This window comes from Hippoglossus hippoglossus, chromosome 4, assembly GCF_009819705.1.
Source record: "Hippoglossus hippoglossus isolate fHipHip1 chromosome 4, fHipHip1.pri, whole genome shotgun sequence".
Taxonomy (NCBI): Eukaryota; Metazoa; Chordata; class Actinopteri; order Pleuronectiformes; family Pleuronectidae; genus Hippoglossus; species Hippoglossus hippoglossus.
In genome coordinates this window covers 20,437,987-20,464,293 of record NC_047154.1, presented here as the reverse complement: position 1 = coordinate 20,464,293, position 26,307 = coordinate 20,437,987, and the positions used below count along the sequence as shown (strand labels likewise).

At 40.8% G+C, this 26,307-nt stretch overlaps 2 protein-coding genes and 1 long non-coding RNA gene across 14 annotated transcripts in view; 2 read left to right on the top strand and 1 right to left on the bottom strand.

The window, feature by feature from the left end:
- The first annotated feature begins 2,960 nt into the window (after positions 1-2,960).
- zgc:101100 (uncharacterized protein LOC445169 homolog) lies at positions 2,961-7,457 on the top strand. Its single transcript, XM_034582479.1, has 4 exons — positions 2,961-3,300; positions 4,133-4,305; positions 5,585-5,760; positions 6,514-7,457. Exons 2-4 carry the CDS (start codon positions 4,140-4,142, stop codon positions 7,018-7,020), a joined length of 849 nt encoding a protein of 282 aa, XP_034438370.1. The 5' UTR covers positions 2,961-3,300; positions 4,133-4,139; the 3' UTR covers positions 7,021-7,457.
- On the bottom strand, positions 5,728-9,861 carry LOC117759937. Of its 2 annotated transcripts, none has more exons than XR_004613589.1 (3): positions 9,765-9,861; positions 6,487-6,637; positions 5,728-5,852 (listed from the first exon to the last, which is right to left on the bottom strand). It is a non-coding gene; the product is annotated as an uncharacterized LOC117759937 (long non-coding RNA). The 2 variants fall into 2 exon arrangements; XR_004613590.1 differs by lacking the exon at positions 9,765-9,861 and adding an exon at positions 8,587-8,639.
- Positions 8,761-26,307, top strand: part of csnk1g2b (casein kinase 1, gamma 2b) — a 36,069-nt gene continuing 18,522 nt past the window's right edge. For 2 of the 11 annotated variants that reach the window (XM_034582472.1, XM_034582467.1), the window contains exons 1-2: positions 8,761-8,904; positions 11,978-12,783. In XM_034582472.1, coding sequence (XP_034438363.1) covers positions 12,556-12,783 — 228 coding nt within the window. In that variant the 5' untranslated portion in view covers positions 8,761-8,904; positions 11,978-12,555. Of the gene's footprint in view, positions 9,171-9,340; positions 9,383-9,409; positions 9,562-9,595; positions 9,732-11,977; positions 12,784-26,307 lie in introns of those variants that run through there. The other 9 variants (XM_034582477.1, XM_034582474.1, XM_034582473.1 and 6 more) reach the window with 8 other exon arrangements.

Below are 26,307 nucleotides of genomic sequence, written 5' to 3'. Positions count from 1 at the left end.
GATAACTGACAACTACAAAGGTCCCCTCCTGACAGGCCCTTGTCAATACAAATTTCTACTATTGATAAGTAATTAAAGAAAGCCTGAACATAAGGGAGTGCTGCTTTATAAAACATCTGTTAAACAGGGGACATTAACAAAAAGGACTTAAGAACAAAAAGAGAAAAATAGAAAGAAAGTGAGTCCCCCTCCGTCCTCATTCATCTCAAAAGAATCAGTTTCCATCAATACGTCTGTCTTTTAACATGTAGAATGAACACACTCAGAGAGAGAGAGAGAGGATTAAATGATTAAAATATTATTTGTCCAGCAACAATTTTTTTAAACAAAATATGTTTCTCTGATTTCGGTCTCTAAGTTGTACAAGTTGGCTGTTTTTCATTGTTTTTTGTGATCACACACTGAATCTATTCTAGTTCTGGAGCTTTTTACTCATTATTTTTGAGTGAATGTTATTTTTTCAGTCACCAGGATCCAAACCTTTACCCTAAAACCACAAAATAACTACTCCGCCAATGTGATAGCAGCAAAATTATAGAGGGTCGTATCATTTATTATTCTGTAGGATCCAAGAGCTTCCAAAATGTTCCAATGACCTGATGTTTAAAGATTGAAACAAGCAGTTTTTCCTCATTGTTTGCCTCGGCATTTATAAAATGAGTGTGAACTTTAATAATTTCATGTGATTTGACACGGTGCAGTATAAACACTGGATGTTCTGACTGTTCACGCTGCAGGGACGTTTGCTTAATTCCCTCCACTCTGTGACAACAGCCACTAAACCTGTGCGAGTTTCACCTGTTCGGCGGTCGTCGGTGATGTGGCTCAGCTTTTTGTCTTTTATTCCCTTTAATCCATGCATGTGTAAGTGGATCCTCTAAGACCAGGATAAGTCCTTTCAAGCAGTTTGAAACACTACAGGAGGGACTAAAACCCAGTATCCTCTCATTTACCCCTGCACCTCACTCCTTTAATGCAACATACTTAGAGTATATCCTGGTGATTAGACCTAAAGCGCCCAGGCCTGTTTCTTAAAACCGCTGAAACCGTTGAAGACTACGGGAATATGATGCCAGTGTTGTTTAGAGTTGCTGTGGGGGCCTTTGAGGATGAAAGCCCATCGGCAACAACTTTTGGATGAGTGAGAAGTGAGGAGCTAATTAAAGATTGAACCCTGCTCGTCTTGACGGGTATAGTAGGTGAACCCGGCCCGGGCCCTGCTGGCCTGCAGAAGGGGAAAGGATCCGGAGGGGGGGCCGTGCAGTGAGTGAGTCGGTGGCAGCGGCTCCGGGGATGGGGAGGGTCACACACAACCACACTCTTTGTGTGCCTCTAATCCCCCCAGCCAACACAGCTTTGGCCAGGTTTCATCATGAAAGTGCCATGAAATAACTACTTTTTTTCTCTCTTCGCAGTAAATCTCCCCTAATCCTGCGGGCTGCGGAGACAAAGGCCTCTGGGACCTAATCCTGGAGCTTTTAGTGGGGCTGAGGGGCTGGCCGACAGAGGCTCTTCTAAATGACTTATTTCTATCGGACACTAATATAGCTTGACAGCCAAGAACAGCGAAAGGAGGCGGAAAAGAAAAAAGCCAGGGGAAGAAGGAGCACAAACATTTTCACATATTTTGGGACTCTGAGCTGTTTATTGTGTGCGAGTGTGAGAGGAAGAAGTGAACCGTGGTTATTGGTCTATACACCCTCAAGGTACACAGCAGTGGGGACGTCTCACATATAGATTTAAAGAAAAAATAGACAGGTTCCTTATATGCAGCTGATTCCGGTGCAGGAATGTACCTGTAGCTTCTTAATGAGCAGGTCTGTTGGATGAGAGTCGGCCTTGAAACTGAACACAGGGAAACAGCTCCACAATGAACAACTTGTCCTGCACTGACTGCAAAGCATTTTTATACCGAATGAATTTTCCATTACAAACATTAAAAATGGATGAATATGATGGACGGTGTGGTTTCATGTGAGTTTTCTCCATATTCATTTGTTGAGACAGATTTTCTTCATCACTGTAGTAGTTGAAGCTTTTATTTGGTCCCAGAAGTTCTTACAAACACATTAGAAACATTAAAAATGTATATGTATGAAAGCAAAGTCTTATTTGAGTTGTTATAACATGCTCATCGTGACCCTTGTTAACTGGGATAAGTTTATTTTCACATATTAGTAAATGCAATTACATTTTAAGTTAACTCCACTATAAAGGAAAGACACCTTGAAACTAATAATTATTCACCTTCATCAAAGGAATTAGCATCGTAGACTTTTTTAAACATTGTTTTATGTTTTTATGTCATAAATTTTGCAATTGTAATATCTGGATGTTTCTCTCTCTTTTCCCGTAAAAGGGTTTTTTGAAGAACTGATCATCTAAGGATGGAACCTGGCGTGTTTGGGACAGATTTGTGTTTTTCAGCTGAATAATTTAATGATAAATTAATAAATGTCTTAATTGTAGTTTTATTAGTTGAGTTAGTTGAGAGAAGACTAACCAGATCGTCAGGGAGAAAATACAACAACAACTACTACTACTACTAATAACGCAGTGGTCCAAGTATTCAGAAGAATCTGTCCCCTATAAGTGCAATGTTTTTATTAAATGTTGTATAATAAAACTGCACCTTGTGGAGATGGAAGTGCTGTGAAAAGACAAATTGAGAGAACTTCTCCTCTGATGTTCTATTAAAGGTTTTCTCTTCCTGAGAAACATTTCTAATTTCGCTGGGCTGCGTCTTAAGACCTTGTCCTCATTGAGCAGGCTTCAGATTAACTTCACACGGTGACAGTTTATGGGCAAAATATGGCGCCTGTTAGCAAAACAAACCCTCGGAGAAAACCCCCCTGTGTATGGGAGAAAGAGGGCCGAGAGGGAGAGGACAATCAAAGGCTGTTATTTTAATCTGTGCTGCCTCGGAGATTAGCCGACCACATTGTTTTAATTGTTTTAACGGGGGGAATGAAATGCTCGCTTATAGGGGGGATCCTTGGCATAAATCTCTCAAGTTCAATAGTTTCAAAAACTTGAGCCCCTCGCAGCCCCCCTCTCTTCCCTCATCCCACCTAATCCCGGCTAATACCTTTCTTTCTATTGGCTAATGGCTGAGGGGAGCCTGGGTAAATGCTTCTTAAAGAGTCGTGGGTGAGAATGGTTTCGGGGGAATGAGATGTGTGGCTCGACAAAGAGGCGCTGCTGTGTGAGGATTTAAGGCCCAAACTGAGACCAGACCCCGGACCAGTGCTGGACCTCTGTGCGTAAAGACGCACCAGGACCTCAGCCTCTGGAGCTCAGGTAAAACAGACAAGGACTAAAAAACTGTGATATCAGAAATGTTTTCATCTGTGAGTGAGGGGCGAGTTCTGTTGGTGCACGTCAATGGTTGTAATATGCTGTTTTTAATGGCTGTTGGATGGAAAAGAGTTATAAAGCTTGGTGTAAGGTGTGAATTTAAATTAAAACCTTTAATTTTGTATTTAGTATTTCAATCCCCAATTAATTCAACAACTAACTGGAGGGGTATAAATAGACGGAATGACCCAATGCATTGGTTTTGTTTTTTCCTGCTCTTACATTCACATGTTTTTAAATGATTAATATGAAAGTCAACGTGGTTTCATTTGAGTTTTTATAAACACAGCAAATGCTCATTGGGACCTTAGCTCACTGGGATAAGATTATTTTTTACTTTCCAGTGAATTCAATTATATATAAGTAAACTTTACTATAAAGGAATCACACCTCAAATGAATTAGTAGAGTTTTTAAAACAACCAACTTCTTTTGTGTCTTTTTATTTTTATGCCACAATAAGTTTTTATTGGTCAGTAAAGAAACAAAAACTAAATAAAGGGATACAAATAGAGGAAATGGTCAATTGTGACCTGATGTTGGTTCCTGTGATCGTTAATTCTCTCAGTTATTATTTCTCACCTATCAGTTTTACGAAATGAATAAATCAGAACATTTTCATTCATTTATTTCACCACATTTGCTGACAAGTGAAGCCATTTAAAAAGAATTTGATGCAAATGACACAGACCTTTGCTTTGAAAAGGAAACGAGCCTCAATGTCTCCTTCATATCTATGGATTTAAAATGGCACCTTTCCCTCTCTGTTTCCTTAGATTCACCATGAACTCCTTGAATTTCTGCGGGACATCCAGCGGTGGAGTGTTTCCTCTCCACGGGGCCAGCTCCATGTTGTTCGACCTGCACCAGCAGATGGCGGAGCAGTACCACGTTTACTCTGCAGCAGGGCCCACGGTGCACACCCTGTCTGTGGCTGAGCGGCTGGCAGGTGGGTCCCCGGGCTCCGGCTCATGTGGAATCTAAAAGTTTTAGCCACTCCATCATTTTTAAAGTATATAATTCAACAAGCAATGCGATTTTCTTTTGTTTTAAATAATCTAAGTAGCTTTCGAAGTGGGGGGTTGAGGGTTTTGAGGTCACATGTGAGGGTCACATGAGTAGTGATGGGGTTATGGGGTTATGGGGTGTTAAGCTGCCAGAGGAAGGAACTCAGCTAACTAACTAAAGATAAAGTTAATCTACTCTGAAATAGCCCATTGTAGGCGTCTTGAGATTTGAGGTATTTTTAAGATGCCAATTGAACTTGTGAGAGGCTTTTAAAATAGCATCTTTATTGATAAACGGTAAATTTAACAGTTGAAACTAAATCCACCTCGACCAACTACAACAGTAAAGTGTTACATACACATGAATCCCTCCGTCATAATAATCAGATTATATAATGTGTCATTGTTTAGCACTTATAGATATTTTTCTGCCTGAGTACTTTTGATTATGATACTTAAAAAACTTTTTAAGTGCACGACTTTAACTTATAATATTATATTCACCATTCAGCACGCTATCGCAACTCTCCCTTAGGTGAAGGACACTTTCATACTTTTTCCTCTACTTCATAAAAGGGCGAAATAATGGTTGAATAGGACTTTTATAACCTATAATAAAAACTAGTACAAATTTGTGGGTTCTTGCCTCTGGCGACTTTCATATAACTGTCATTCATGCGACATAACTTTTATTAATAGATAGAATAATGTACATATGTAAAGATTGTGTCAGACAAAAAAAGGTAAATAAATAAAAAAGCTGGAAAGTAAAATGTGTGAAAACTGAGTGGAGCAAAGTCACAAAAAATTATAATTTTACCAATTAAAATAAACTAATTTACAAATGAAACATTTATCTATCTATAAATAGTCAAAATAGATTAAATGATCAGAATTTAAGTAAAAAATACATTGTTGAATTTGTAAAGAAAATGATGGAATGGTCACATCAATTTGAAAATGCAGAGAATTATTTAACTGAACCCACATAATGAATTAACAATACAGGTTTTATTCAGCTTTTAAGTCTCATTTCAGCTTTTAGAAGGAGTTATGTGACCCATTGGGCCTCGCTCTGGTAAAATGTTGTAATACAAATACTTTATAACAATTGACCTGACATGTTTGCTCCTGACTAATTACACAGGCTGCTCCTTGTCAACCTCCGACAATCTGCTGACTCATAGTGTGATGGTTATTTTCCTCTCTCTGTCCCATCAGAGCTGATTCTGGAGGCTCGCTATGGGAACCAGCAGAAGCAGCGTCGCAGCCGCACAGCGTTCAGCGTGTCCCAGCTGCAGGCTCTGGAGAAAGCCTTCCAACAGACACAGTACCCAGACGTGGGCATGAGAGAGAGGCTGGCTGTTTGCATCAACCTGCCCGAGGCTCGTATTCAGGTGAGAGAGCAAACTCCACCCGGCAGCACCTGACTGTTCACCTGACACCAAGACTGCAGCACTGTGGCTGTTTGTTAATGGGGAACATTTAGCTGGAAAGCATGAAGAAAGCTGCAGCTACCTTCTGATACTGATATGGATTTTCAATGGGGTGAAGAAAGTGGATAATATGAATAATGGTTACTGCATTATTAAGATATAATACAATACAGCAAATATATATATATATATCTACATGTGTATAAGTACAGTTATTTTGAAGACCTGCACCATTTTGATTAAGCACTTTACCATTTATATACAAGAAAATGTACAGTTCATAATAGACTTAAACTAAACAGAAACTTGAATAGATTTTTATTCCTGTTTTTAAATATCTTAGTGGTTTTTCTTTGACTTTTATTAATTTTTACAATTTAATTTTCATTGTCCTTTTCTCACTTATTTGTGTGTGTGTGTCTTCTTTCTCTGTCAGTCAAATGATTGAATTTCTACTAATAGTTAAGTGATCGTAAAAATCTGACTAATAATCTTGTTATTTTCTGCTGCCTTCTGACGTTGTGTTATGTTATTTATTTTCATGTCATTCATTTTGATCAGGTTTTTTCCTCTGAATGTTTTTATACACACATATTATCTTTAATTGAATCTTTAAGTTTGTTTTCCAGGTTGTTTTAAAGAATAAATCTCAGTGAAGTAATGAAAATTGAAATAAATTGAACTTACCGTGGTGGTTTCCTCTCTCTCCTCCAGGTGTGGTTCAAGAACAGGAGGGCCAAGTTTCGTAAAGATCAGAAGTGCTCGTCGCTCTCCAGGGACAACAACGGTCTGGAGGAGACCCCACACCGCAGGAAGGCTGGTCAGGAGGAAGCGAGGCCTGATGACAAACAGGAAGTCATCACATCATGCACTGACAGCCACAGCCCTCCTCCTCCTCCTCCTCGTCCTCCTCCACGTGTCCGGGATGTTCACCCTCCTCTCACCCCTTCAGACACTGATATCTCACGGTGCCCCCTCCGACTACACTCCCCTCCACTGTTCCCTTTCATGACGGGGGAGCACTACGGCCTCCCACCTCACCAGCCGCTTGTTGGAGTGCTGTCCGCCGACCTCGCCCTCCCCCCGGTGTTCTGGCCCATCATACAACAGCACAGCTCGGCCCTGGGGTTGCCCCCGTCATCGTTAACTAAAAACTGTAGCCTGTCCCTTCAGACTGCTTGTTCCAGAAAAGCTATACCTCACCCTCACCTGGGGCTGTAACTGATGTGGACGTATACAACCAGATGTTTTCTCTTCTCGTGGGACACCTGAAGAAATCCAGTGTGGGAGACAAGATGGAGAAGCCCCCTTCTGCCTTGTTCATGTAAACCTGACCACAGACAGTGCAGAGACTATGATTTCTTATTTAGATTTTTTTCATTGAATGCCTGTCTGTCTAAAGCAAAGTAAAAGCTACAGTCTACATATTCTCTGACATGATTTTAGCAGCCAAAGTCCAATCCGGGTTCTGCTTTAAACAACATGTACACTTTGGTTGAAGTTGGCCTGTGGAGTTTGCTGCCGTTGTTTATTCCATCACAGACAATAAGCCGTGTCAGCACCACTTCTAAAGATATTCCTGTCTCCTTCAGCATTATTCAGCTGGCTACAACACCAAGAAGCTCAAAAGTAATAATGAGAAAAGCCCCTAGTTGTAACAAAGCACTGTAAAATACAAAATGTGTAATAAAATTATTTGTTGTAGAATTTTCTGTTGTTTTCTTTTTCTTTGATTTTGTGAGGATATGTTTCTCCTACTTAAAATACACTCTTTTTAAGAGACCTAAGAATATGAGGGTGTTTTTGGATTGAATATTGAATAAATTCATTGTCAAACCAGTTATACAATCATGTGAAAGCTCCATTAAAAAGAGTAATTTAAGAATAAAAAATAAAGTACTTGAGTATTAGTAGATGGAACGATAACAAAAATACACATTAATATAATAAAGGGTGTCTTTACAAAATGTATATATAATAGTACATAAAGTATACATTTACAATATTTATAGAAGAAGATGATCTCACTCAAGAAAAAGATGTAAACTATATAATAAAACATGCATTGATTGAGACTGGACTTCTATTGCAATTATATGATCATAACATACTATCACTTAAGATAGATTGATTACTTTATGTGTGACTTTGCAGGCACTTGCCACATTATAATACATACGGATCTTTGACAAATTTAAATATCATGACATTGATTTCAACCACATCACCACTTGTTTGGTCCGACTCAGTCTTAAACCCACCTCAAAACAGGACTTAAACAATAAAGTGATTATCAATATCCTGCCAGTTGATGTTCTGTAAATTAGCCAGTTGAGATATTGTCAAATTATTTATATTATAAAGTAATACATGTCATTCCTTTATCACTTTTCTTAACAGTGTTGAAAAAGCAATGACGGTAAAACAATGGAACATGATCAGAAAAAGTAGATGAATGAAAATAGATTAGAATTATATAAATAGATAAACAGGATAAATGAAATAGATAGAACTATAGTACAGGGATAAACAGGATTATTCAGTGTGAATAGGAGCCTATGTCAATATACAGTGTAAATACTTGTATGGGTGAAGTCTTTAGCTGGAAAATATGAACAATAAAACAAATATCCCATCAGGTTTTTAAATGGCAAAAACATATATATGAAGCCATGATAATAATCCAGCTGTTGTTTAAAACTCCATCATTTTTATATTTGATATAATTTCAAATCAGTATTTGTTGTTGAATTGTCAAACTAAAGCAGATAAACATCTTGGTCAAACCCAGGTTGTGTGTTTGTGTGTGTGTGTGTCTGTCTTCATGCCATCTTAACCTCACGTGTGTGTGTGTGGGGGGGTAAAAAGTTCAGCTCTGATCAAACCCATCGATCAGTCTGGCGCAGACGCGCCGCCCGCCCGATGCTGGGACCGATTCACCAAAACCAGTTGCGTCGGTTTCCCAGCGTAGCGCCAGTGACGCCGAGCCCCGCTGCGCTTAAAGAGACAACAGCGAAAATCATAGCAAGTTGAGGACGAGAGACGCGAAATGAGAGAGAATCTCCACAAGCACCGTGACTGCGTCTCGATAGCGGACGTCTCAAGGTAACTCGCTTTGCTTTGGGGGGGACGGACATTCGGTCGTCCGTTGCTGATTGTTACAGACGCCATGTACACGGGCGCCCTCCTCGGTGTTTCGTGTGCTAGCTCGCTAAGTGGCTAGCCACCGTGCTAAGCGGTAAGAGATCCCCCCCCCCCCCCCCCGGCTGCCGCTGGCGAGCAGTCGGTTGTTCGGGATTAAGGAGTTGCCCGGCGGCGGTCAGAGAAACGAACATAGCCGGAATCTGAAAAATTACAAGCGACACTTTCAGGTAAAACCAATAAACCATTTATTATAATTGTCACCGCAGCTGGTAGCTTTAATAATAACAGCGTCGCCGGGGACGTTGTTATTAAGCATTTACTAACTAAGCAGCTAGCAGAGGTGATGTCAATCAATGAATACTTCCTGCTGTGTCCCGACCCACTCCTGTATTGACACTGGTTCAGCAATAGTTATCTTGATGGTGTTGTCAACACACTGGTAAACGTTTCATTGGTTTTTAATCAGGCGCTGCTGGGGCCGAGGGGGGGGGGCGCTGTGTTTGGTAGGGAGCTAGCCCCGGTTAGCTGTGCGACATGCCGACCTAGCTGTAAGCAGGAGGGTACACCTCTCCTCTGGATCCATTCCCTGCCTCGCTACGTGTATTGAAACCACAAGAGGTGAGTTGGATAGAACGCGAACGGGGCTGCGATCGAACGACACCAGGCGGCCGGGAGCTAGCGAACTAACGCGAGGATATAGCCGGAGAACATTTGGCCTTGTCCGCCGAACCAGCTGGGGTAGTAACGTTACCGCTACGTTTTCTCCCACACGCGTATCGACCGGACCGGTTTGTACGATTTTTCCTGTATCTATTTCTCACCTCGTATCAGAAAAACAAACTTTGTGCCGCCACGGGGAGAAATCCGGTACTTTGGAATCCACCGATCAGTGACGCCTAATGACAGCTGCCAGCCACTAGCCAGGTAGCTAGCAGCTATCTTTAGCCCAAGATCAAGAAGGCAGATATTTAGCATCACGTACGAGGGATATCTGGGAATCTGTCCCCGAGAGCTAATGTCCGATCTCACGTGGAGTCTTTTTTAAAATTTGTTGTTGTGTTCATATGTCAACGTTGGACCTCGTCTCGCGTCGTGTTTGGTGCTAGCTAGCTGGGTTGAGGGGTAGTTGTAGCAAAGGCTGTCGATGTCTGACTGGAAACGTACTTTTCAGGAGATATTGTTCACAGTGCTTTTGTTTCTGGGTTCATAAAAGCCACCTTTCCACTTCCTCATAGTATAGATACTCACTCAAAGTGTTGTGTTGTGTTTGTTTGTGTGTGTGTGTGTAAGTAGCTTGGCTGATATACCAAACAGCTGATGTGAAAAAACAAAATACAACTTCCTGAAATGAGTGGTTAGCTTTGCCAACACTGCCAGTAAGTTATTAGGGTTTTAACATTATACTCTGATCTTATTTGGATTCTACTTTCACCTTTTATCTTCACCAGATCTCAATTGGCGCCAGATCAGAATTGTCAAATATTCTAACATTGCCATTGTATTTTCAATTCCCTTAACTGGAATTGGTTTTAGGTTGGTCTCTTTATGATGTCATGCAGTATTTCCATGGTATGAGGAAGACATGACAGTGCAATGATTGACTGCACGCCCTGGTCATACATGTGCTCTTTTCTTCAGGCGTGCCGAGCGCAGTAGTCAGATTACAGAGGTTTTATTCTCAGCGGATCTCTGTGGGCTGTATCGTTGTTTATTTGCTCGCACACCCAACAAAATTTTGCCTCCTCGAGGAAATGTTATCTCATCCATTATTTGTGGAATAAACTTGAGACGGATTGAAATCACAACGGCATCATACCTCCGAAATGATTTTGATAAATATTAAATGGCATAAAAATAATGCTCACTCATCAGCAGCAGACCTCTGACTGATCATTTTAATCCTGTTGTGATTACAGTATTTTCTTGGTCTGTCGTATACAGCTGAGCTAGCAGTTGACTGGACTGTATGCAAATCCGTCCAATAAAATGCTTCCCGATGATGAAAATGTTACGATGAGATGAGGCATTACAGCAGCCATTGATCCGTGTAAGTGCCTTTCCATAGGAAAAAGTAGCTGCTCATTGCTCGTGCCTGCATTACCTGCACTCTTCAGCACCACCAACATCTTAGCTCATGGGCATGGGGGAGTTAGGAGGGCGGGCGGAGAGACATCTGCATGTGATTGTTTTCAGAAAGCTGCACAGAGATGGTCAAATTACACTCGTTGCCAATAGGATGTTGTCGGCTGTGCCTGGCAAAGCTTTTATAATAGTGTAGCCTGATTTCTTGTCACTTATTTACCAGAGCACCTTTTTGCGCCATTAAACATTCCGACACAAGTGAGTAAATATGTGTATTTGTTTCCAATCCTGCCGTGTGCAGATGTTTATTCACTGTTCAGATTCTCTGTTTATCTTCAGATTTACACACCTGAAGAAGAAGCCTGAAACTTATCCCAGAATCTCACAATATTAGATGCATATGTCTCATATATTAAAACCCAACTTTATGATCTACAAAATCTCCCTCAAAAATAGCTTTAATTGCAAAAGAGATATGTTTTTCCATGTCTGAGGTCCACTGTTAAATGATTATGCTCATATTGATTGCTTTATTGAATTTGTCTGGAGCAAGATCTCATTTCAGCTTTAGTAAGAAACAGCCACAGTCGACATAATTTGATCTTCGAGTAAAAAAAAAGAATTCTGAGAGTTTTAATCTCCTAATGACCATAAAGTGTTATTGGGACAATAATGATATATTTGCCTTTTTAATACATTTTGATTCATATTTATTGCTTCACAGAAAATACATGCACAGTATTGAACAGTGGGAGTGTAGAATGCGGTAACCACTGGAGAGGCAATCTCATTTGCAGTTAGTAAACACAACATTTTTGTAATTTTCAAACAGGCCGCAAGATATTATGGTCTGCCATGCTTAAGTGTTACAAATGATCCACATGCTACTAAACTACATGAAAACCAGCATCATAACATACGGTTTGATTTCTGTCTGTTTTTACTTTTGCAGATATCCAGTACATCAAATCCATCTGTTGCCCGTCTCTCTCATCGCTGTGCCCTCTCAACTTTGGGTTGCCTCGTCTTTTGTGGCCCTGCAACATGGAGTCTAACCACGGTGTCACCAAAGGCTGACCAGAAGGAATGAGGCACTCCAGGAGATGTTTCCAAATCGCCTTGTGGATGCAGTAGCTGGGTTTTGGAGTGCTTTTTTATGACTAGCATTGTATGTGCATCTGTGGGCACAGCATAGCATAACCTGCCTATTCCTCAGGCAGGGAAATGCTACTCTGAGACTGGTGCTGGAGACAAGCACAAGAAAGGAGCCCCTCCAGTAAACGAGGAACACGAAGACAAAAGGGAACTCTCAGCAAAAGAGACGTCTTGATCGACACACCTCAGCTGTAGTTTGAGCTTGTTTTCTCAATGGTCTTGTGAACCATTGCACATTTTAGCAGCAAACACCTTTCCTCTGTCCTGATTCATCTTCCTCCCTCTCTCTGAAGCCTTCTCAGTCATTGTTATTGGGATTTCTATGGTTTGCATGGCTGGAGAATAACCGTGGAGAGGCCAGGGTATCACAAGCTTATGGATTTTGACAAGAGAGGGGGCAAGGGAGAGACAGAGGAAGGGAAAAAGATGTCTAAGACAGCAGGCAGCAGGACTGGACATGGGGGCCGGAGTTCTGGGACCAATTCTGGAGTTCTTATGGTTGGTCCAAACTTCCGTGTGGGCAAAAAAATTGGCTGTGGGAACTTTGGCGAGCTGCGGCTGGGAAAAAATCTCTATACTAATGAATATGTGGCCATCAAATTGGTAAGTGAATCCTCAGGGTTGTTTTATGAACCCAGATTTCCATGTATGCACCATATCATTGTTCCATCCCACATCCCATGAGCAGAATCCTACACACCTAATGTTTATAATGGCATTTATTAAGTCATGATAAATGTTTATGTGCAGCAGAATCTCTTAAACTCTTTGACCTAAGTTTCACAGACACAGGAAGTACATTTTCCCACAGCTCTGTCTCATGCACTGTTAATGAGTCAACCATGTTCCCCTTTTGCTTATGAAAGAGATGGAAGAAGAGTTCGCTCAGATTAGCCTGAATCTTGAAATTTTTCTTGACCTGTGTTTTTACATAGAAATTCATGCATTTCAAAGTAACAGCAGAATTTTTAGTTCCTTAAATTGGATCTAAATAAGTCGACTAATACTTCCAGGTTGTGCTCTGAGCGAAAATTGTTGCCTGTGAAACAAATGTCTCTGTAAAAACAGAATTTTCTATTCCCTGTTTTCTCTAGTCGATAGAGATGATGTCAAATCATGTGGAATCTCTTCCTCTGATAAGCTCACACCAGACCCTATGAGCAATCAATAATTTACTATGTCTTTTATGGTTTGTCTCAGCATGAATGCTTTTTTTTCCACAGCGTCTGGTTTAGTTGCATTTAGACTGAAAACCACATGAAATGTTGAGGCCAGTTTGTTTACCGATTGTGAGGCAGCAGATGACGTCTCAACCATTTCCTCTGCACACAAACATTTCTCCACATATCTTTTCCTTTACTATAAATGTGTTGCTACTCGTAACACTTTAATCACTGGCAGGTATTTCCCGCCGCCCCCGCCCCCCGCTGGTAATGACTTAATCTAAGCAAGGCCTAACTCGGACTCGGCCCTAGTGAAACTAATGGAAGCTAGGCGTCATCTCCACCACAGCTCCACTGGTCTGTGTATGATTATCCTTACATTTGTATCTCTCAGGGAGGTCATTATCTCCCAACGGGCATCCATTGAAGGCCCTGCTAACCACATAGAAGGCAGAGGTTAGCAAACAGCTGTAATTGCAGTTCTGCTCTTTTCAAAATCTTTAGTTGTGCTTGCTGCCGCTCCCCCTTTGCCTGTGAACCCTCCCATCTGTTTGGGTATTTTTATCGCCATGGTGTCCAGCTATATCTGGATCTGGCATTAGGGCCATAACACAGCTCCATAGATCTTGTGGCCCACTGGTTCCAGCATTTATCTGAACATGCAGGGCGAGAGGAGGAAGTGTGCTACTGGTGTAAACAAGCTTAACGAGGCCTGGCTAATAGCAGGGCCTGATTGAGAGGAAACTGGTTTATTTAGGATTTCATTTTGAAACTAATCTGATGGAGATTGATGTTTCGTTGTTTTTGAGGTGAAGTGATGACGCAAGTTTGTTCCTTTTAACACTCACAACGATTATCTCTTTTCAATGAACCAGACACATTTCACTTTCATTGTTTAAGTGGTGTTATATACTGGTGTTGCTGAGCCTCACGTGGAGAGGGCTTCTCTCCTGTCAGCTCTCAGGCTAACCCAGATTTTAGCACAGTTGTCTGTCCACATGTTTCTGTTCCTGGTCTCGCACTTCCCTGGGGTAACTCTGTGAATGTGACTGACTGTCTAGGAGGGCATCTGTTTTGTCAGAGGCTGTTATTGAGCTCCTGCTTCTGGACTAAAACAAATAACAGCTCTGTCATCTGTGACCGACGTGCTTGACATGAGTTGTGACTCCTCGTTGTCCGTCAGTCATTTCACTCGTAAATGTTAAGATGTATAGAACCTAAAATAATAGTTAGTATTGAGAGGTGCCAGGAAAATACAATTGATGGTGTTTATTTATTATAATGCATTGCCTTTTCAGAATGTTATCATAAATCATTCAATATTGAATCCTTATCTTATTTCTGATATTGATAACAATAACCCCTATTTGATGCCTGGTCACTCAGAAAATACCGGACTGAAAATTCAGGAGGACACATGTGACACATCTAAGCATCCCTCAACTGGAGAATCAATACTTTTACTGAATTACTTGACTTAAAACATAAAATGCATAAGATATGTAGTCATTGCATCACTAAAATAGCACACAGTTAAAACCTTAAGATGTCTAATGTTCAATTATTTAAAAAAGTGACAAAAGCATTTTAGAAACTGGAAAATAAGAATGTTTTTCATTTAGGATTGAATTGATTTCTTCTTATAAATCAAAAATGCCCAAATTCTGGCAGTTCTGCCCTTAGATGATACTTTTGATTTCACCGGTTGTTGGGTTGTAACTTGGTCTATTTTTGTAACTTTTTTGTAGCATATTACTGCCTAAATAATTGATAGATTGAGCAAGATAAATAACCAGCAGATTAATTAATAATAAAAACACAACTATTAGTTGCTGTACTTACAGACTAGACTCTTTTAAATACTCCCCTTGTCATTAAAATCAAAAAGGGCCACAATAAAACTCATTACTTTGTGACTGGTTAAATGACCAGATGACAAAATAGTTCTTGGCTGTAGCAGTGAGTTGATAAGCAGCAGTATACAAAAAATGTAACTTAATTTGACTCTGGTTGCTTAAATTATCTGTAATGAATTGTGGACTTTTGATTCTATACCACAGCACAAGTGTTGAGCTGGTGCGTTATGTGTTGAGTGTCTTGTGTACCGACTTGATGAGTTGGAAATTTGGGTGGAGCCTGTCTGCACCTGGGATAAAGGTGAGTCCCAGTGTCACTCTGCTGTACCGCGTGACCGCAGAGAGCAAGAGAGAGATGTGTGGCAGGCCAGTGCTCGGGGTCCTCTGGCAGTGGTCTTGAACTGCTGTGGATGTTGCTGCAAAAAGCAAGAGAGAAGTGGGAAACTGAAAGGTGGTCTTTGTTCGTAGGCCTTGTCGACACACAGTGGTTCAGTCTTTGGTTCAGCTGGGCGCTTTCTCACACTGACAAACGCCTGTGTGATGGAGGCAGGACCGTGCAGCCACTGCTGTAAGTACACTGCAGGCTTTACTCCCAAGGGGAGATCCCGGTGCCTTAAAGAAACAGCAGCATTCCGTGTGTGCCTGCTATCATGGCTCACTGTAGAAAGTCACCCCCCCCCCCATCTCCATCAATACATTCCCTGCAATGCTGATATATAAATGTCCACTGGAAAAAAAGGAGAATTTAAACATTTTTTGCACATTTCTGATATACTATACATTATTTTATTTTAGTGCTCTGTTTCTTACTATATGATACTAGCTTAATGGTTTTGTCTTATCAAGGTCATCGCCAGCTCCTAACCGCAACATTATTTAGTTTGCAAGTCACATGCACACTCCCATCATCCATCCATTTTTACTCCTTTCATAGGAGCCTATGTCTGCGAAGCTGGTATTATCAGCTGCAAGTAATAAACCAGTTGGAGGCTCCTCTTTGTTGTGATGGCTATCTTTGACTGTGACAAGTGGCCATTATATTTTTCCCACAAGGGAGGAGAGCAATAAGTGAGTGTTATAGTGTTGAGACTTATTGTACAACATGGTGCCTCCCTATAGCTCACACAGAGGGAGCTGCTATAGGAGTGACCATCTATGGAGACATACACAGTAACCACAGAGACTTATTGTACATTATGTGCCAGCCCTGTACATTCAGAACAGGGACTTGTCCTATATTGACAGTGTGTTCAAAGCAGGGATAGATATCTGATTTGAAAATACCATTGTCTTTTGCCACCCAAATATTCATAGGTTGCCTAGGCGTCTTAGATTTAGCCTGCAACCTTGATTGCTCCGGCTGAAATGTGTTGTCGTCAGGCAAACTTTATCTGCCAAAGCTAATTTGGGTTAATTACACCAGTTGGACAAACTAAACTAAATTTAAGTCTTGGTTGTTGTCAGACTTGTAAATGTGTTCTGCCGATGTCTGTACCTTTCATACCCGAGGATAAGGAAATGGCGTTCTTCTTCAACAGAGCGAGAAGAACACTACTGAATATTTGGTTCATAGCATAGTTTGTTAGGTTGCCAGAAACTCCTCTCTTGATGAATGCTAATATTGCTCCATTTCTCCAGGATAGCATGTTTATTAACACGTTAGCCATAACAGTTAAAGGCAATATGTAAAATGTGTTTTCAGAGATCATTATGCCATCTTTACACTGATGGATGATGTGAATTGTAGATCGCTGCCTTCAAATTGCCGGCTTCCCTGAATCGGAGGAGTAACACGTATCACAACAACGCCAGCGTCTGTGCCACCACCCTGACTCTCCCTTTTACACAGATGTCAATTTGTCTCGGTCACTCCCTCCACTGCGTACATGTTGGTACCCTTTACATTCATGAAGGTTAACATTTGTGCCTTGAACAGGCTGTTGTTTAGATTGTTGTGGAGTTCTGCTCCCAGGTGCAATAACAATAAAGTGGGCTCTAAGTTCATATAATATATTTTGCTTCCACAGAATACCTATATCATGTATTTGCGCTGTATGTAAGGCGTCGGGTGAATTGCCTCTGGCAGACTTATTATTTTCCTCTACCTGAGTCACTGATGTGGAGGTGTAAATGTAAGGGAGATCAGATGAGTGAAGCCACACAGCGCCGGTCAGTCGTGATGCTCAGAAGGAAATCTGAGGTGTTGTATAAACTCTCTCGTCTGCCTCCCACTGTAGCTTGATAAGCATCTCTTGTTGCAGTCTTTACTCAGCAGCTTACACCAGCTTGCCACGAGGCAGTTGTCAAAGGACTGTGCAGGCACAAGAGCTCCATCTGCATGTTTGGTGAGAGTTGAAGTGATCATTTTGATATTTAGTTCTTCACTGAAATCCTTCCATATCAACAGCAGGGTTTTACCTGGTGATGAAACTTGAAGGGGTCCACAATCAACTTTTCAAGTGAATCGTAGGGAGCGGGATTACACTCGCAGAGTTTACATTTGCTCGAATTATAAATGGTTGTCTGTTGGATGCAAATATTGTTGGCCAAATGGGACTGTGTGTTTAGTCATGTGACAAGGTACGACTCTGGATACTAGCACGACTCAGATACATTAAAGCAGACAAGTTTTTTTTTAATTCAAACCAATTGATGGTGTAAGTACTGCAGCCAAGGCCAGCAAGACTGCAGAAAAGTGTCAGGCTCCTAAAGAGATGGAAAATTCACCAGCCCCCAAAAGCCAAAGGATGTTTTTTTACCAAGTATGACTGGAAAGTTCAAATGGTGACGACGTGGAAAGGTGAATGGAAGAGACACAATGTTCTGTGCCATTTGTGCAAGGGCAGGTAGAACAAATGGTTTTACCAAAAGGTCGGTCACTTTAAAATCCTCTGCACTTGCAGAACCTGTTCAGTTCTGTGACCGCACACACGCTGTTCATCTACAGTTAAGTGTCATGACACGGCACTCTGAGAAGATGATCAAGTTAAAAAGACACTTATCTCATCACTGAAAGTTAATTAAATTTAGGCTGTTATCTTTTTCTAAAACATGTCGAGTAGTTTTTCTTTAAATGTACCGCAGCATACAATTAACAAGGTGGTGCAGGTTTACTGACAAAAGAATAAATATGTAATTGAAAGGCTGAATCAACCGTCATGCAATCTGCCGGTAATGGGCGTAATATTTACTGAACAGAGATGTCCTGTTGTAAACTTAGTCACGGAGGATGTTTGTTCTGTCGACTGTAATATTCCGGAGCAGATTCAGGTCCCAACACGTGTGGATGGATTTGAGAATTTGCTATTTCCAATCAGTTATGTTACTTCTCTTTTCACAGTTTTCACTTTTTAAAACCCTGACACCATTAAGAGGATGAGACATTGATCAGAAACGCTGGGTTCTGCCCCTCGGCTGGCTTCTGGAAGTCAGCCAATCAGAAGAAAGTGGGTTTTTAGGGAGTGGGGCCTAAAGGAGCCCACAGCTAATATTGCCTGTTTCAGTTAGAGGCTTAACTGAGGGGTTGTATAACAGGCAGCTTGGGATAAAAAAAAATTTTTTTTAAAACTGCGAATCACAAAAAGCTACTTCAGCAGAGTCCCAGAATAAAAAGAAAGAGTTGGAAATGTGCAGGACTCTCCTTCAAGGAGCTACACTGACACTTCACTGTTTTGGGGTTTCAGTAATAATGAACCTTTTCTCACATTTTCTGATTACGGTGTCCGCCGTGTATTTACAATAAACTACACTTCACTTAACTTTCTTTATAGCATCAAAATTGAAGAGGTAAACTGGAGCCAAAATAACTAAACCAGAATCAGATGATGGTAATTTAAAAAGGGCTGAAGCCAAATTGACCTCAGGTCTATTTTGAGTTTGCTGAGGAAGACAAAATGTCCAGGTTTCAGAATTTAAGAGACAGAATTAAAGCAGCTTTGTAGCATGTGAGAAATTAAATGATGTTGCTGGATGACCAAAGCTTGACAGGACATCACGTCAGGACAGATGGAATTTGATAGTGACAAGTTTTTTGTGTGTATTGTAGTTTAGCATAATCACATGAAATAAAACCATCTACCTTTATATCACGGCCGACATTTTGCTGTGTGTGTAATTAATGTTATTAATGAGGGTTGCAGGAACCTCACTATTTTGTGCTGAGGGTCACGGACACAATTAAAAGGAACAAATCCATTTAATTCAGCTTTCATTTCAGGGTGTAACAGCCACATCAGAGTAATGGTAGCACATCTAACCCCTAATACACATACATCCCATATTTTAATGTGTAGCCATTTTAAGGGATCAACAGACTAAAATATGGTTGGAAATGATCTGCTGTGTCTGTTCTCAACCAATCTTTCATTCCTATGCTCTTAAAGAGTTTTTTGCTTCCAAACATTGTTCATCTTATTTTGTTGTGACACTCTTGATGCTGACAACTATTATTTAAACCAAATTGTTAAATATAAAACCTAATATATTACGTTCAACAATAGAAATGACTTGCTGCTCCACTGTTTAGTGTCTGTACTGTGTCATTACTCTGAGCTGTGTCAGGACCCAACAGAACAGTTTATATTGGGTACCGGCTCACAGTTAAACAAATAAGTGAGTACTCAGAACAATACTTTATATTTACGCTCCGCCTCGCTCCTGTATTAAATGACAAAGGAGACTTGCGTCTCGTATTTATGGAACTTCCCATGACTCTGTTTGTCACTGGCATCATTGTGCTGGTGTGTTTGTCATCTGACTATAGCAACTGAGCTCAGCACATTTCTCAAGAGCCAGACAAACTTTTACAGATTTGTAAAACCTGTGAATTTGACTGGTGCCTTCAAGAGGCCAACTGTAGTTTTTATATTGTTGTAATGGAAGTAAATGGGGAAAACATTCTACACCGGTCCACTACATTGTTCAGAGGCTTTTTCAAGTTCCATAATCAATACTTTTTCATTATTATTTACATCAGAATGAGAAGAAATTCAGTTTTTATTTACCGTGCATTACAGCTTTTAGTTCCTCCCAAGGTCTGACGATGATACCATAATCAAGCCTTTGTGGTGGCATCTTGTCTGTAGCCATTTTCAGACATGAACTCTGAGTCAGACACGTTCACAACAACAGGAAAATGTCCGGAACATTCAGGCGAGGAATGGCGTCTGGGTAGAGGATGTGACGTGTAAATTCCACAGTGGAAATCATATTTTGTTTACAGCACATTTATCCCGGTGCCAAATTTTCCTGAATCCTGATGTCTTTCCAAGTGGACATAATCTTCAGCGTCTTACGTTTTTTAATCCTGAGAATCTTTATTTTTATTAAATTTTTTTCTTCCATTGCGTGTTAGAAACGTCCTCAGCACGCCCACTCGCTCCCTGTGAATTGTCTGGACGTTTTCCTGCTGTATCCTCTCGTGGCCTCACTCAAACATTCTTCGGACATTGTTCCAGGGGGCTGACTGGAAAATCTTTTGAGAATAACTAGAGTAACTTACTCGGACATTTGCGTTTTTTAAAATACAACCCCTCCGGATAGTTTAAGGAGAATGTACAGAGTTCAGTGCATTTCTGAAACTATCTGTGGAATAATTTAGTTTTACCACTTTTTTACCTTTTGAGTTGGCGATGAAATAAACCTAGGTCTAAGGTCATGATTCTCCCACTCCAGTCTGTACAAAAGTTTCTGCAGAACCTACAACCGATGTCTTCTTCTGTCTAATTCTAGCAGTGACTGGTCACAGTCGTTTTTTTCGGAGGCAGCTGACGGGCTCATCTGTGTTCGTTGAATCTGAGCTGAAACTGGAGAAGTGCTGGACTCAGGCCAGCTGTTGCTCTCGGACAACGCTCCCTCCTTAACACCATCTCCAAACCTTAGACACCTCCGATCATAAAGACGGCTTTGATAGAGAAACGCGCTCACAAAGAGTTCCACCCGTCTCCATTTGTTTCAATCTCACAGTACGCGTCATTAATGCCTAATAGAGATGCACTGTGTTGACATTTGGGTTTGTTCTGTCTCAGATGAGATGAGTCACATTGCCGGTTGCATTTTGTGAAATGGTTTACTGGGAGTCAGGCAAAGGTCAGGGTCTATTCTGGTCCTTGAGCGTAATGCTGGATCTGTTGCCTTGGACATGTCACACATGCATACACATGCACACGCTGAATATCACACTTGCTTTTACTAAATGACACGAATCATGAATGTAGTAAATTATTATATTTAAAAGTGGTAGTAAAATTTATTTGGAATTCAATTTCATTTGGCTTGCTACAATTTCATGCCTGCATTTCCCCCATACAACACTTATGACTCTACACACACACCCACACACACCCCCACCCCACTGACTGCGTCGCTTGTGTGTAAAAGCAGAAACCGAGCAGAGGAGATCACAGTCGAACAGAACTTCTCTTTCATGTGCTCTCCCACTGAGAGAGCACATAGTCAAGATTATATTTTATACTAACAACTAATACTTGCCGTGTCGCACTGTGAACTAGATAGTTGCTGCATCATGACAGAAAGAAAAAGGCGCTGGATTGATTTGTTTCATTATATTATTAATGTAATATCAGGAAGTCATTTTAGTACTGGGATATTTCTACACCCCTATTAAAAAGCAATCTGTTCACGGATATTGAGTCTAATCCAATATTTGCCGTAATGTTGATTTTTAAATATGTATCTTGACACTGAAATGACAATTTTAGCCGTCGAAAGCTGACACATCAGTCATCAACACAATAAGTGTAATAATTACAGTTTGAGCATATACATACTAGACTTGATATTTCAGGTGGTAGTTTGTTGTGTGCGTTGGTGAAAATGGCTGAAAAACTGATCAGCAATATCACCTTGTTGAAATGTCTTTTTGTTTTTCATTTTGAATTCAAAGTCAAGGTTTTGACCAGACATTACATTTGGTCTGTGACTGTGGTTTACTGTGGTCGAGTGTATTTTAATTTCCACCGTTAAACGATGACATCTTATCATTTATATTTTCCCAGTTTTCCTCATTTTGCTTCGTGGTCATTTCCCTCATCCAGTCACCAAGGTCAGTTCTGATCTTTCTCAGCTGCGTTGGGGCAGAGATCAGATTTAGATGAGATGACATCATATGCAGGGTTGGTTAATCCTAGGAAGAGGACTTTATGTGGTGCCGATGACTCGCTCCATCCCCACAAGTCTAGGGAGGCTGCCACAGGTTGAAATACACAAACCACCTAATCCACGATGACATAATCACATATTTGTACAAGCTTCAAGTGTTTAACTCTAAGCAGGGCCCTTGAAATGGCATGTAATGTTTCATCTCACACCACCACCGGCGACAGGATTTGATCTTGCTGGAGCACTATTTGCTGGTAGCGCTTTCATCAACAAGTCTGTAAGCCTTTTAGCTGTGAGCAGCAGATAGTTAAGTCTGTTATCACTGTTTCTGTGTCCCTCTTGTCCATCGTCCCCGCAGTCTTTGTCATGATTTGATTGAGGAGGCAGCCAATAATGGTGGATCCAGAAATTGTCGGATCTGTTTGGCCTTTGTGCAGTGAGAAGGATCGCTCAATGTTTTTGGTTGAGGTGTTTCAGGGTTATCAGCATTTAGTTTTTCAAGTTTAACACTGATTTGCATTGAAAATTACTAAAATTGTTTAATAATAAAACTTTCACATCTTTCATTGTAACAGAGAATGCTTTACAAAGTTTGGGAAATGAAACAAACCAAAAGCAAAAAACAATAGCAGAAATGCCCGGGATGATGAAACTAGTGGCTAAAACCTTTTGTAACTTAAACTTCTCACATGTGTTGTCAAACAAAGTGCACAGACTTCCTGACAAACATAAACTGGAATCACAGACATGGATCATTCTATTCAGCACAGAACATGAAGACATAACGGTTGTATAATGCTACAGAATACATCACAATACACAAATTAAGATTCGCTGGTGTCATGGCAGTACCTGATATAGGTTTATTAAATGTCCCTAAACTGAATAAGCTAGAGAGAAACTCAACCACTCCACTATAACACAGAATTGTTGTGGCCTTGACTTTATTAGCTCTCATGAAGCTGTAATTTGAATTAAGATTTCCGACTCAACACACTTCGTCTTTTTGGTTTCACAGCTGTGCAAAGACAGTTTTGTTTCAGACCCATTGAATCAAGATTAAACAGAGACAGCTGCAGTGTGGAACAGCTGAGGTGGAGAGGTTCCTGTGGCAGCAGGTCAGACAGGAGAGGGCCCTTCTAGCCCGTGGGTCAGCTGTCTTGGACACAGGCCTGCACACTTTGCAAAAAACTGTTCTCTGCATGACACCACACAGGGAAACCACAACGTCCGCTCTACTTCATTTATTTCTGAAAAACAAGATGATATTCTGAAACATGACTCCTGATGCCAAGGGCCAGGTAATGATAGCGATCTAGAAAAAGCTGTTTCACTTCCTTTTCATCTGTAAAATGTTGCAGCGCTGTCTTCATGAACAGGTTTTAATGATTTGTAGACATAAGGGAGGTGAAAGGTGTAGTTTATTTAGTAGAAATAGTCTAAATATACTTTAAATGCTATTCCCTTGTAGCATATTGCTTCTACACGAGCAGCCTATGCCAGGGACGGCCCACTCATTCTAAACATGTCAGCCCAGAAAGCAGATCAGCAAGTATCTGATGGGAAGTAGCTGAGAAAAATCCTTGTCATATACAGAGATGTTACATCATTTGCAGCTCGGCCCTGGTCATTTACACAGCCATAGCTCAGTCCATCTGCTGGGAAAAGAGATGTCTCTTAAGTACGTAAAGCTGCCATAAGCCTCTGTTTCCTATTGTAAGCTGTTTTAAAGGGTCCTGCGGGTTGTGCCATCTGCTTTGACTCGTTATTTATATATTTTATATTTTCTTCCCCTCTCCTCCCTGACATGGCCTGACTCGTGAGAGACGTGCTCATTGTCCGTGTTCAAGTGGGAGGTGGATGACACCACAGCAGTTCCCCACTCCGCCTCTCAGACTCGTCATGTGTCCTCCTCCCACCGGCTTCCACTCCTCTTTGCCGCCTCCTCTCTTCCACTCAGTTGCTGCCTCCTCACATACTTCCTCCTTACTTCTCTGGCAGGCATCCTTGTTGGCATCCTATTGGAGCGTGATGCTGAAATTATTTTTTCCATAGATTGAAGAAAAACGTGTTTGTACTCTGTGTGTGAGATCATCATAGTTTTTTTTGTAGGGATGTTTTGAAGTCGCTTTAGTTCTCTCCATTTTCCACATTGCATCATCATAATCCAGTCATTTTATTATGTGGCTGCTTTTTCTTCGTTTTGTATACAAACAAAATCAACCTGTCACAATACATAGTTCCTGAAGTGTTTGACAGAACCTCAGCATTATTCATAAGAAAAAACCTAAACATGTCCGACAAGGAGCTTATATTTTCAGCCGTGTTTGTCTGTTTGTCACTTAGCAAGACTACAAAAAAACTTTAGAACCGATTTCCTTGAACTTTTTGGATGGGTGGGGCATGACGCAAGGAGGAACCCATTTAATTTGGAGTGGATCCTGTTAAACTGGCAGACCCAGGAATCTTTCCTCTTTCTTTAACGTTGCATTTGATGGGGCGTTCGCTTTGGTCGAGGAACGGCTTCTCCAAGCATCCTTTTAGTTTTACTATGTTTAAGTGATGTTCTGATTCTGATTTTCCTGATACCGACTCTGATACCCGGGCTTTGGATATCGGCAGATGCCATGTACCAATCCAATACCAGTGTATTAAACAAAACGGCAACTTGTATAACATAAACTATAACAGCTTTATGCTACGAACCCTGTATGGAAGTGATTATTGCTGTCATTAGATTAGAAAGTCGCAATTCTATCCCGCAGATGCCTGACCCGGTATTTCTGTCAGTATCTGAGGCATTTCCAAAATTTGTATCAGAACATCTGTACTGTGATTTACAGTCTTGACTTAACATTTCCTTGGATAGTCTACCACTGCTCTCACGTTCCGATGTTTTTATTGTCTGCTGTGTTGTGGTGTTGGCATTGTAGATTAGCAGTAGATTAATACATCACAGCAAAGTATAACAGGACTGCGTTGTGGCCAGACTCCTGAGTCGATCATACAGTCAGAACATGGCAGATGGTTATGTAAGACTGAAAATCACCGGCCAGTGGGAAAATCAAGAGATGCTGAGACTTTCTGAGTTCTTTCTTTATTGGATCAATAATTCTAATGACTCAGTTGGCTGTTATTGTTTTGTAGAAGGCAGACAGGATGAAATGAGGATTGTCTGCGGATTAAAATCCAGAGCTGTGTGAGGGATATTTTGGCACAGAGATGCAGTAACGCAAAGTTGGTAAATTCTTTTTTACCACCTCTGCTAAACCATCTTCTGATGACACTCTGAACTAAAACCACAGAAAATACTGTATCAGACTGAGAACGGTCATCGTAAAAGGATGGAAAGTCCCTCACTGTGTTGAACGTGGCTCATACTGTGTGTGTGTGTTCACTCCTACACACTCACAGGGCACCAGAACTGAAAGCAATCCTGATTTGATAAAGGCCTAATGGAGTGAATGTGGGAGCTTAACAGCCTTTCGGCTATCAGTTTATGTAATTTAAAATAGAAGTGCTTTGGAATTAGATGCACATGGGAAACAGCTTTTAAGATTAAATCTTACTTCAAGCACCTCTGGAGATGTTGTTATGCTAAATTAAGTTTGAGGCATTTTTGTATGTATAGTGGTAAGTTTAATACACACTCAGGCTAGCAATGAATTTTTCATAAGTTGGGCTGAAACTAAGCTGTGTGTCATCGCTGTATTTGAATGGAAACGTCACCATCATTTACATTTTACTGACGACAAATGATGCGTGTGGCTGCTTCACGATGTCGGACATGGTGCTTAACCCTCTGAAAAATGAAGTCCCTCTTGGCCTCTTACTGCCCACGGGAGATTCTGGTTTGCATGATCCTGTTCAAATCGATCTAGATCAATAAACCATAATAGGTAGAGAATTCATTCAGTAGAAAACCAGGCCTCAGTCACGTTTTGTTACGTGTGATGGAAATGCACATGAGCTAAAAATAACTTATGGGG

Coding starts and splice junctions, on each gene's coding strand:
- zgc:101100 (XM_034582479.1), top strand. CDS start 4,140: ATGAACTCCTTGAATTTCTGCGGGACATCCAGCGGTGGAGTGTTTCCT. Junction 4,306..5,584: donor TGTGGCTGAGCGGCTGGCAG/GTGGGTCCCCGG, acceptor CTGTCCCATCAG/AGCTGATTCTGGAGGCTCGC. Junction 5,761..6,513: donor TGCCCGAGGCTCGTATTCAG/GTGAGAGAGCAA, acceptor TCTCTCCTCCAG/GTGTGGTTCAAGAACAGGAG.